We start from the raw sequence: 12,414 nt of genomic DNA on the forward strand, positions 1-12,414 counted from the left end.
TGCTGGTTCAGTTTTGAATAAATCCCCAACAGTGTCACCAGCAAAGCCCCCCACACCATCACACCTCCTCCTCCATGCTTCACGGTGGAAACCAGGCATTTAGAGTCCACCCGTTCACCTTTTCTGTGTGCAAAGACACGGTGGTTGGAACCAAAGATCTCAAATTTGGACTCATCTGACCAAAGCACAGGTTTCCACTGGTCTAATGTCCATTCCTTGTGTTATTTAGCCCAAACAAGTCTCTTCTGCTTGTTGCCTGTCCTTAGCAGTGGTTTCCTAGCAGCTATTTTACCATGAAGGCCTGCTGCACAAAGTCTCCTCTTAAGGGCTTGTTTCCATTTGCGAGAAACACGTCCGTATCTCGCATGTGGAAACCAAGCTGTAGCACCTGCACTCCAGAGCGGAGCGTGCGGCCGCATAGGAACACATGGAGCTGCACGCTCCGCTCCAAAGTGCCGGCGCCACAGCTTGGTTTCCACATGCGAGATACGGATGTGTTTCTCGCAAATGGAAACAAGCCCTAACAGTTGTTGTAGAGATGTGTCTGCTGCTAGAACTCTGTGTGGCATTGACCTGGTCTCTAATCTGAGCTGCTGTTAACCTGCGATTTCTGAGGATGGTGACTCGGATAAACTTATCCTCAGAAGCAGAGGTGACTCTTGGTATTCCTTTCCTGGGGCGGTCCTCATGTGAGCCAGTTTCTTAGTAGCGCTTGGTGGTTTTTGCCACTGCACTTGGGGACACTTTCAAAGTTTTCCCAATTTTTCGGACTGACTGACCTTCATTTCTTAAAGTAATGATGGCCACTCGTTTTTCTTTACTTAGCTGCTTTTTTCCTGCCATAATACAAATTCTAACAGTCTATTCAGTAGGACTATCAGCTCTGTATCCACCAGACTTCTGCACAACACAACTGATGGTCCCAAACCCATTTATAAGGCAAGAAATCCCGCTTATTAAACCTGACAGGGCACACCTGTGAAGTGAAAATCATTCCCAATGACTACCTCTTGCAGCTCATCAAGAGAATGCCAAGAGTGTCGAAAGCAGTCATCAAAGCAAAAGGTGGCTACTTTGAAGAACCTAGAATATAAGACATAATTTCAGTTGTTTCACACTTTTTTGTTAAGTATATAATTCCACGTGTTAATTCATAGTTTTGATGCCTTCAGTGTGAATGTACAATTTTCATAGTCATGAAAATACAGAAAAATCTTTAAATGAGGTGTGTCCAAACTTTTGGTCTGTAGTGTATCTCTTTAGATTTTATATACACCTATACTGTGTGTATATATATCTATTCTATTGTAACCTGTCAGTGTGATTTTACTCTACACTGCACCTGAATTGTCGGGCCTTTCAAAGGACACCGTTGCGTATTTCTCGCAAGTCACACTGAAGGCCCGTGTGGTGCGAGTTTTTCTTGCACAAATAGACTTTCATTGGCGAGTCTCGGCTGATATACGGTGCAAATCACAGCATACTGCAATTTCACTCGCACATATACGGCCTTGAAAAAAAAGTGATGGGAGATTAACATTGGTTCGAGTGCTATGCGATTTTTTTCTCGCATAGCACTCGTCCGTATTCCTCTCTAGTGTGACTCCGGCCTTAAAGGGAAAATCACTAAAAATGTATATTTTTTTAAATTTGTAAAATTTCTGATTTTTTACAAAATAAAGCAAAACATATCAACTCAAGTTTACCATTATCATAAAGTCTAATATAACACGAAAAAAAAAAATTAATCTCAAAATCAATGGGATGTTGAAGCATTCCAGAGTTATTACTATATAAAGTGACACTGGTCAGATTTTAAAAAATTGGCCCCGCCACAAAGGGGCTAAGAGCTTGTACAAGTGAACATTGTTTCAAAGGTGGCTTACCTGTCTCAGGCAGGTTTCACACCAGCGTTCGGCAGCCTTCTTCCTGTTAAGCCCCCCCCCCCCCCACTACTGCACCTCTTCCTTCAGCTCCGCCTAAGTCTGCATGCGTCCCCTATCTAACATTGGGTACGCAGGCATGCCTCATTTTGAAGATGTGCTGAATTGCGTCGAACGCAACATGTTGCATTTTATTGCAGTCGGCGCAGCGTTAAAACAACACATGCGGAGGCATCCGCTTGGCCTGCGTACCCAATATTAAAGATAGGGTATGCAGGACGCATGCAGACGTAGGCGGAACTGAATGAAGAGTTGTGGCAGTGAGCGGGGCTTAGGCTACTTTCACACTAGTCAGTCGGTACGGGCCATCGCAAACCGTCGGCCCGACGGACAGTGTGTTTTATGTAGAACAACGTGGGCAGCGGAGGCAGTTTTACAACGCATCCGTGGCCCATTGTGAGTTCCGGGGAGGAGGGGGCGGAGTTTCGGCCACGCATGCGCGGTCGAAAATGGCGGACTCGACGCACAAAAAAAGTTACATGGAACTTTTTTTGTGCCGACGGTCCGCCAAAACACGACGCATCTGTCGCACGACGGATGCGACGTGTGGCAATCCATCCCAATGTGTTGCTAATGAAAGTCTATGGAGAAAAAACGCATCATGCAGGCAACTTTGCAGGATGCGTTTTTTCTCCAAAACGACGCATTGAGACGTACAGCAAGCGACGTTAGTGTGAAAGTAGCCTTAACGGAGGAAGAAGGCTGCCATCCGCAGCCCTGCCGAACGCTGGTGTGAAACCAGCCTAAGGCTGTTATTATAGCACCTTGCATGTGTTACACAGATACATCATGGGCTTGTCCTGCCCTGCGTATGAAATGAAAGGCGAAAATACAATGTGGAGACTTCATCAGAGCAATGTTTTATTTACATTCAGAACTGGTTTAAGAGGAACAAATGACCATTTCCCACAGAAATCTCAGACTTTTACTTATAGAAATACTGGATAAATATCATTTTACCATTAGATATAGAAACATTTCCAATTTTATAAAACTGCATTTTTTTTGCATTGAATAACTTTATGCCTTTGCTTGTTTCATTTTATGCATTTCTAAAGTATTGTAAAACTGTAGTATGCTGTTGGTGCATGCGGGCCGGACTGTCGGTTTGGTATGTGGCTCTGTTCCCCCCAGGCCTGCCTCCGATGTCTGAGGTTTCGGTGTCCCAGACCAGAGATCATAATACCGGCCTTGAATTGTGAAGGACACGGCAGCCGACCCTGAGAAACATCCAAGGTGGGAACGCCCCATCATGTCGAAGAGAGTCTGCTAGATCCAGGCCTAGCAGACCAGTGCTGGTGGGTTCATGGATGCCAGGAGGGGGTTGGCCTAAAGGAAGGTCTCGTCTTTTCCTGGCGGGTCGGAGAGTTGTCCCGTCGGTTTTTTGGACAGAACATTTCCAAAACAACCAAAATTGAACAGCAGATCTCTTGGGAGGCAGACTTTAGTCCTCTGTTGCAGAAGCGAGTACTCTTAAACTGATAGGTGCAGAGTAGGACACACTAGAAAGTTGGCGTGCATGATTGTTCAGGGCACTGGCGGTGTGGACCGGCCACCAGAGAAGGCCTAGACCGAAGCCTGGATATTTTAAGAGCAGGGTCACAGGAGCCTCTGGAAAACATGGAGGCTGCATGAATAGGAAGGTTTCCCCAGGAGACGTCCATATTGCTCAGGGGCAAACTAGGACATACTTGTCCTGTCCTTTCCATTTTTTTTTTTTAAAGTAGCCCCCTCACTGCCTGGTAGGATATATGTGTCCTGAAGATCACACATCATTCTTCACAGACCGATGATGAAGATGGGCATGGAATAACCTGGACGCAGACCTTTCGGCGGCTGGCACATAACGGATTCGTCTTCCCTCCCTACTCTATCTGGCTCTGGGGGGGGCCAGAGGGTAGGGGGATTCGTGGCATGGACCGTCCTCTGGGGAACCACAGACACTCTTGATGTGTTAGGGCCTTGCTTCGAAGACCACAGATGACATGGTAGTGACAATTCTAGGTGGGAGATTAGAGTGACAATTCCACTGTCGCCCTCAAAAGCCGTATCTGAAAAAAAAAAAAAAAGAAGAAGGAAAATCGTTAATAAAAAAAAACCCCAAAACCTAAGTCAGAAACTGGGCTGGGTGGTCCAGACCCATGTCTGCCTCCTACTGACATTAAGCTAAAAAGGATTAGCTTTGTGCCAGTTGGTGGTGTGGCCTACTCTACAGGGAAATACCTAATTTTTTTTTTGCATAGCACAAGCAGCATACAATCATATTTTTTTTGTGTACCCCAATGAAGCATTAGCCCCCCCCCCCCACATCAACCAGATGGCCACACAGCATAACCTCGCTCCCCCAATCAGAAACCTCCACCTCACATTAACCAGCGGACCCCACAGGATAAATCCAAAGCCCACCAGACATTCCCTCCCCTCAAGCGTAAATCCAAATATGACGCCCCCTGCCCCAACCATAAATCCCATCAGACACCCCCTCCAATCGAACGCCACCCCAGCTTAAACTCTCATCGGACGTCCAACCCCCACAAACTCCCATCGGACTGCAACCCCCACAAACCCCCATCGGACGTACAACCCCCACCGGACGCAGAACCCCCCACCCAGCAGAAACCCCCAGATGCAGACCCCCCACCCCGCACAAACCCCCATCAGACGTGGACCCCCCCCCCACCCAGCACAAACCCCCATCGGACGTGGACCCCCCCACCCAGCACACACCCCCTTCGGACGTCCAACCCCCACAAACCACCATCGGACATCCAACACCCAATGGACGTGGACCCCCCCACCCAGCACACACCCCCTTCGATGTCCACCCCCCACCCAGCTTAAACCCTCTTCAGCCCCCCCCCCCAAACCATAAGCAGGTCGCCCCCCAATAAAAGGGATCCCCCAGTAAGCAGCAGGTCACCCCCCAATAAAAGGGTTCCATCTGTAAGCAGCAGGTCATCCCCAAATCCCACCATGGGATCCCCCCCAATAGCCAGCAGCAGGTCGCCTCCCCACATTCAAGGACAAGCAGGTCGCCTCCCCACATTCAAGGACAAGCAGGTCGCCTCCCCACATTCAACGACAAGCAGGTCGCCTCCCCACATTCAACGACAAGCAGGTCGCCTCCCCACATTCAACGACAAGCAGGTCGCCTCCCCACATTCAATGACAAGCAGGTCGCCTCCCCACATTCAACGACAAGCAGGTCGCCTCCCCACATTCAACGACAAGCAGGTCGCCTCCCCACATTCAACGACAAGCAGGTCGCCTCCCCACATTCAACGACAAGCAGGTCGCCTCCCCACATTCAACGACAAGCAGGTCGCCTCCCCACATTCAACGACAAGCAGGTCGCCTCCCCACATTCAACGACAAGCAGGTCGCCTCCCCACATTCAACGACAAGCAGGTCGCCTCCCCACATTCAACGACAAGCAGGTCGCCTCCCCACATTCAACGACAAGCAGGTCGCCTCCCCACAAGCAGGTCGCCCTCAAATCTCACCACAGGGGTCCGCCAAATAGCCTGCAGCAGGTCACCCCTCACATGCAGGTCGCCTCCCCACATCCCACCACAAGCAGGTCACCCCCACATCCCACCACAGGGGTCCCCCAATAGCTTGCAGCAGGTCTCCCCCCACATCCACCACAAGGGTCCCCCCCAATAGACAGCAGGTCACGCCCTCCCAAAACCCGACCACAAGCATGTCGCCCTCAAACCCCACCACCAGGGTCTCCCCAATAGCCAGCAGCAGGTCGCCCCCACTAAAAGGGGTCCACCCCGTAAGCAGCACGTCACCTCCAAACCCCACCACAGGAGTCCCCCTCAATAGCCAGCAGGTCACCCCCAAACCCCACCACAGGGGCCCATCAATAGCCATCAGCAGGTCACCCCTCCACAAGCAGGTCGCCCCCACTAAAAGGGGTCCCGTAACAAGCAGGTCGCCTCCCCAAACCCAACCATAAGCAGGTCACCCTCACTAAAAGGGGTCCCCCGCACGCAGGTCGCCCCCAAATCACACCACAGGGGTCCCACCATAGGGGTCACCCCAATAGCCAGCAGCAGGTCTCCCACCCCAAACAAGTCACCCCTAAATCCAACCACAGGGGTCCCCCCAATTGCCAGCAGCAGGTCCCCCCCCCCACAAGCAGGTCACCCCCCACTAAAATGGGTCACCCCCAATAGCATGCAGCAGGTCGCCCCCCCCCCCCACAAGCAGGTCAGGGGTCCCCCAATAGCCTGCAGCCCCCCTCACACAAGCAGGTCGCCTACCACAGAAGTCCACCACAACAGCCAGCAGCAGTCCCCCCCACAAAATCCCACAATAGCCAGCAGCAGCGGAACCCCCAAAATCCCACCGTAGGGATTCCCCACAATAGCCAGCAGCAGCAGAGCCCCCCCAAATCCCACCACAGGGGTCCCCCACAATAGCCAGCAGCAGCGGAGCCTACCAAAATCCCACCGCAGGGATCCCCCACAATAGCCAGCAGTAGCGGAGCCCCCCAAAATCCCACCACAGCGGTCCCCCACAATAGCCAGCAGCAGCAGAGCCCCCCAAAATCCCACCGCAGGGAACCCCCAAAATAGCCAGCAGCAGCAGAGCCCCCCCAAATCCCACCGCAGGGGTCCCCCACAATAGCCAGCAGCAGCGGAGCCCCCCAAAACCACACAGCAGCGGTCCCCCCACAATAGCCAGCAGCAGCAGAGCCCCACAAAATCCCACCGCAGGGATCCCCCACAATAGCCAGCAGCAGCAGAGCCCCCCAAAATTCCACCACAGGGGTCCCCCACAATAGCCAGCAGCAGCGGAGCCCCCCAAAACCACACAGCAGTGGTCCCCCACAATAGCCAGCAGCAGCAGAGCCCCACAAAATCCCACCGCAGGGATCCCCCACAATAGCCAGCAGCAGCAGAGCCCCCCAAAATCCCACCACAGGGGTCCCCCACAATAGCCAGCAGCAGCGGGGCTCCCCAAAACCACACCGCAGCGGTCCCCCACAATAGCCAGCAGCAGCGGAGCACCCCAAAATCCCACCGCAGGGGTCCCCCACAATAGCCAGCAGCAGCGGAGCCCACCAAAATTCCACCACAGGGGTCCCCCACAATAGCCAGCAGCAGTGGAGCCCCCCAAAACCGCAGCGGTCCCCCACAATAGCCAGCAGCAGCGGAGCCCCCCAAAACCACACCGCAGCGGTCCCCCACAATAGCCAGCAGCAGCAGAGCCCCACAAAATCCCACCGCAGGGATCCCCCACAATAGCCAGCAGCAGCGCCCCCCAAAATCCCACCACAGGGGTCCCCCACAATAGCCAGCAGCAGCAGAGCCCCCCAAAACCGCAGCGGTCCCCCACAATAGCCAGCAGCAGCGGAGCCCCCCAAAATCCCACCACTGGGATCCCCCACAATAGCCAGCAGCAGCAGAGCCCCCCAAAATCCCACCACAGGGGTCCCCCACAATAGCCAGCAGCAGCGGAGCCCACCAAAATCCCACCGCAGGGGTCCCCCACAATAGCCAGCAGCAGCGGAGCCCCCCAAAACCACACAGCAGTGGTCCCCCACAATAGCCAGCAGCAGCAGAGCCCCACAAAATCCCACCGCAGGTCACCCTCACTAAAAGGGGTCCCCCGCACGCAGGTCGCCCCCAAATCACACCACAGGGGTCCCACCATAGGGGTCACCCCAATAGCCAGCAGCAGGTCTCCCACCCCAAACAAGTCACCCCTAAATCCAACCACAGGGGTCCCCCCAATTGCCAGCAGCAGGTCCCCCCCCCCACAAGCAGGTCACCCCCCACTAAAATGGGTCACCCCCAATAGCATGCAGCAGGTCGCCCCCCCCCCCCACAAGCAGGTCAGGGGTCCCCCAATAGCCTGCAGCCCCCCTCACACAAGCAGGTCGCCTACCACAGAAGTCCACCACAACAGCCAGCAGCAGTCCCCCCCACAAAATCCCACAATAGCCAGCAGCAGCGGAACCCCCAAAATCCCACCGTAGGGATTCCCCACAATAGCCAGCAGCAGCAGAGCCCCCCCAAATCCCACCACAGGGGTCCCCCACAATAGCCAGCAGCAGCGGAGCCTACCAAAATCCCACCGCAGGGATCCCCCACAATAGCCAGCAGTAGCGGAGCCCCCCAAAATCCCACCACAGCGGTCCCCCACAATAGCCAGCAGCAGCAGAGCCCCCCAAAATCCCACCGCAGGGAACCCCCAAAATAGCCAGCAGCAGCAGAGCCCCCCCAAATCCCACCGCAGGGGTCCCCCACAATAGCCAGCAGCAGCGGAGCCCCCCAAAACCACACAGCAGCGGTCCCCCCACAATAGCCAGCAGCAGTGGAGCCCCCCAAAATCCCACCGCAGGGATCCCCCACAATAGCCAGCAGCAGCAGAGCCCCCCAAAACCACACCGCAGCGGTCCCCCACAATAGCCAGCAGCAGCAGAGCCCCCCAAAATTCCACCACAGGGGTCCCCCACAATAGCCAGCAGCAGCGGAGCCCCCCAAAACCACACAGCAGTGGTCCCCCACAATAGCCAGCAGCAGCAGAGCCCCACAAAATCCCACCGCAGGGATCCCCCACAATAGCCAGCAGCAGCAGAGCCCCCCAAAATCCCACCACAGGGGTCCCCCACAATAGCCAGCAGCAGCGGAGCCCCCCAAAATCCCACCACAGGGGTCCCCTACAATAGCCAGCAGCAGCCGAGCCCCCCAAAATCCCACCGCAGGGGTCCCCCACAATAGCCAGCAGCAGCGGAGCCCACCAAAATTCCACCACAGGGGTCCCCCACAATAGCCAGCAGCAGTGGAGCCCCCCAAAACCGCAGCGGTCCCCCACAATAGCCAGCAGCAGCGGAGCCCCCCAAAACCACACCGCAGCGGTCCCCCACAATAGCCAGCAGCAGCAGAGCCCCACAAAATCCCACCGCAGGGATCCCCCACAATAGCCAGCAGCAGCGCCCCCCAAAATCCCACCACAGGGGTCCCCCACAATAGCCAGCAGCAGCAGAGCCCCCCAAAACCGCAGCGGTCCCCCACAATAGCCAGCAGCAGCGGAGCCCCCCAAAATCCCACCACTGGGATCCCCCACAATAGCCAGCAGCAGCAGAGCCCCCCAAAATCCCACCACAGGGGTCCCCCACAATAGCCAGCAGCAGCGGAGCCCACCAAAATCCCACCGCAGGGGTCCCCCACAATAGCCAGCAGCAGCGGAGCCCACCAAAATCCCACCGCAGGGATCCCCTACAATAGCCAGCAGCAGCCGAGCCCCCCAAAATCCCACCGCAGGGGTCCCCCACAATAGCCAGCAGCAGCGGAGCCCCCCAAAATCCCACCGCAGCGGTCCCCCACAATAGCCAGCAGCAGCGGAGCCCCCCAAAATCCCACCACAGGGGTCCCCTACAATAGCCAGCAGCAGCCGAGCCCCCCAAAATCCCACCGCAGCGGTCCCCCACAATAGCCAGCAGCAGCCGAGCCCCCCAAAATCCCACCACAGGGGTCCCCCACAATAGCCAGCAGCGGAGCCCCCCAAAATCCCACCGCAGGGGTCCCCCACAATAGCCAGCAGCAGCAGAGCCCCCCAAAATCCCACCACAGGGGTCCCCCACAATAGCCAGCAGCAGCGGAGCCCCCCAAAACCACACCGCAGCGGTCCCCCACAATAGCCAGCAGCGGAGCCCCCCAAAATCCCACCGCAGGGGTCCCCCACAATAGCCAGCATCAGCGGAGCCCACCAAAACTGCAGCGGTCCCCCACAATAGCCAGCAGCAGCGGAGCCCCCCAAAACCACACCGCAGCGGTCCCCCACAATAGCCAGCAGCGGAGCCCCCCAAAATCCCACCACAGGGGTCCCCCACAATAGCCAGCAGCAGCGGAGCCCCCCAAAATCCCACCACGGGTCACTCCCCACACAGACAAGTAGGTCGACCACCACAGGGCCTCCCCCCAATAGCGAATAGCGATCGGCAAGTAGCATTTTTCACCCTGAAACCACTGACCTCCATGGCGTCCACAAGCTGTCATGCTGCTTTCCTTTGCCGCCTTGGAGAACACGCCCCCTCCCGATAGGACACGCCCCCGGAAATGACGTCACACCTGGAAGGAGCCCATACACTCTAGCATTTACCCTCAGGCCACGGTGGTCTCCCCCAACTTCTGCTCTTCCTCCTTCTTTTCTTGCAGGGGCCGCAGTGGATTTCATCCTGGATCCATAGAGCCGAGTAGAGGAGCGATGTTCCTTCAGTCTGAGGGTAATTGATGGTGAGATTTGTCCAGCGGCCACTGTACCGAGTAAATCCCACCAGGACTGTAGCAGGTAAAGACCCCAATATCCACCGGTGTCCCTTCTAATGGGGGAAAGTACCAAAGAAAACCATCCTATCCGGAGAAATAAACCCCGTACATGGAGACATCGGCCTCAGATATCTCCGGTCTTGTTCTTACCGACAATCTCCTATAAAAGCCTCAAACTTCTGTGTGTGACTCAGAGCTGAGATCTAACGTGATAGAAGATTCCAGTGCGGGGAAGACGGGAAACCTCCATATAGAGGCCGGTGGGGATGGAGTCAGTGACCGACTCTGGACAGATCTGTTCCTAGAGCCGCAGTAGGAGATGGAGATGTCGTCCTCATCATGGAGTCGTTATTTCTCCTGTCACGTGTAATGAATATCTCCTGCAGTATTACTAATGCCGATTCCAGGGTCGGGAAATGAGGCGAGAATTAGCGTTATGGAAGATGAGTCTATGAGGAACGTATTCAGCTGCCGACTCCGAGGGAGAAACTGCTTGTTGTCTGTGGCCTAAATATATAGGTTTTATTAGTAGATGGAAAGAAGGAAACTAAATACTGTAAAATAATAAATCTCCTCATATGTTTCCCTTATTGTCTCCAGTAATTGTATTATTACACAGGATTCTTATGATGTTACATCGGCTCATCTTCTTCTCATTCAGGTCTCTACAATATCGGATCCTCTCAGTGAAGATCTTCTATAGAAGAGAATTTCCTGATTTACCCATCAAGGATGGATATGGACAGAGACAAGATGGCGGAGAGGATATTACACCTCACCCTAGAGATCCTCTTCCGGCTTACTGGAGAGGTGAGAGATTCTGATGACGTCACATTACATCATTCTTATCTATGGGAATAACAGATGGACAGAACTGGAGAGGTGAGGACTCTGGAAATGTCTGTAGTGAGATTTATTAATGTGTCTCTCCATAACCAGGATTACACAGTAGTGAAGAAGACCTCTAGTGATCGCTGTCAGGACCCTGTGTCTGAGGGATGGGGAAGACCCCTGAGCCCAATCACGGGGCCTCCACCTCACCCCCTGATACATGAGAACATCAATGACCAGAAGATCCTAGAACTCACCTACAAGATGATTGAGCTGCTGACTGGAGAGGTGACACTGCTGGGAATGCTGGGACATTATACAGTAACGCTATGGAGGGATCGGGGGATGACGGTATCATTGTATGTGTCAGGTTCCTATAAGGTGTCAGGGTGTCGCCGTCTATTTCTCCATGGAGGAGTGGGAGTATTTAGAAGGACACAGAGATCTGTACAAGGACGTCATAATGAAGGTTCCCCAGCCCCTCACATCTCCAGGTAATAGACAAGACTAAATACACACGGCCTATAATTATCTGTATGTAAAGAATGAATTCAGTCCCTGTATGTGTTTCCTCCAGATCTATCCAGTAAGAGGACAACACCAGAGAGATGTCCCCGTCCTCTTCTTCCACAGGACTGTAAACAGGAAGATTCCATTGTTCCTCAGGATCATCAGGTAGATGGAGAGAACGTGTCATGAGATCTCCCTTAGGCTGATTTCACTCTTCCCTTTATTTCCGATCCCGGAAAAAAACAATACCGGAGATATCCATGTCCGTGTGTGTAATACTTGCGGCACACGTGTGGCAACCGTGTACCGCCTCACTACCACAAAGACGGCCGCCGGGGAAGAAGCGCTACTGTAAGCACTGTTCCCTGGTGTCGGGTGCTGAAGACGGCTCTCATCGTTCTCCCCTGGTCTGCCGGCGATCGTCAGGAGCAGAAGAGAATGATGAGTTATATTAAAGTCTGAACGATGACAGCAGGTGGGGGCTTTTGGGACTCTTACTCCCATCATCCGACACATCCAATAGAGACAGAGATAAAAAATACGATAGAGAATAGGGGGGAACCCACACCGGGGTTTTCATTCATTTATTATGATATATTATGATGTTGTGGTAGTTCACTTACGTGGTGGCACACTGAGGTAGGAAAAATGGGAACAACGTCTATTTAAATCATTGTTGATGTATTGTAAGGCAGCATAAACCAACTTGTGGGGAAAACAAACTCCGCCTTCTTGGCCAAAACAGGAACGAAACGATAAAAAAAACCAAAATGCTGCAGCACAGTCCGTATGTTGTGGGTGGCCCCCGCTCTGGAGCAGGACAGGTTCAGTCTGTACTCGACGAG

At 53.9% G+C, this 12,414-nt stretch overlaps 2 protein-coding genes and 1 long non-coding RNA gene across 3 annotated transcripts in view; 1 reads left to right on the forward strand and 2 right to left on the reverse strand.

Moving 5' to 3' along the window:
* Nucleotides 1–12,414, reverse strand: part of LOC143768245 (uncharacterized) — a 524,156-nt gene that overhangs the window by 320,698 nt on the left and 191,044 nt on the right. The gene's annotated exons all lie outside the window — the stretch shown is intronic.
* LOC143766700 (uncharacterized) lies at nucleotides 2,781–10,051 on the reverse strand. The gene is made up of 2 exons (XR_013213617.1): nucleotides 9,934–10,051; nucleotides 2,781–3,994 (listed from the first exon to the last, which is right to left on the reverse strand). It is a non-coding gene; the product is annotated as an uncharacterized LOC143766700 (long non-coding RNA).
* Nucleotides 10,021–12,414, forward strand: part of LOC143766683 (uncharacterized) — a 40,284-nt gene continuing 37,890 nt past the window's right edge. Inside the window, exons 1-5 of the mRNA XM_077254536.1 lie at nucleotides 10,021–10,250; nucleotides 10,890–11,038; nucleotides 11,168–11,347; nucleotides 11,430–11,553; nucleotides 11,637–11,734. Of these exons, the coding sequence (XP_077110651.1) occupies nucleotides 10,961–11,038; nucleotides 11,168–11,347; nucleotides 11,430–11,553; nucleotides 11,637–11,734 (480 nt within the window). The 5' untranslated portion in view covers nucleotides 10,021–10,250; nucleotides 10,890–10,960. The remainder of the gene's footprint in view (nucleotides 10,251–10,889; nucleotides 11,039–11,167; nucleotides 11,348–11,429; nucleotides 11,554–11,636; nucleotides 11,735–12,414) is intronic.

The sequence above is a fragment of the Ranitomeya variabilis genome, chromosome 4 (genome assembly GCF_051348905.1).
Source record: "Ranitomeya variabilis isolate aRanVar5 chromosome 4, aRanVar5.hap1, whole genome shotgun sequence".
NCBI lineage: Eukaryota > Metazoa > Chordata > Amphibia > Anura > Dendrobatidae > Ranitomeya > Ranitomeya variabilis.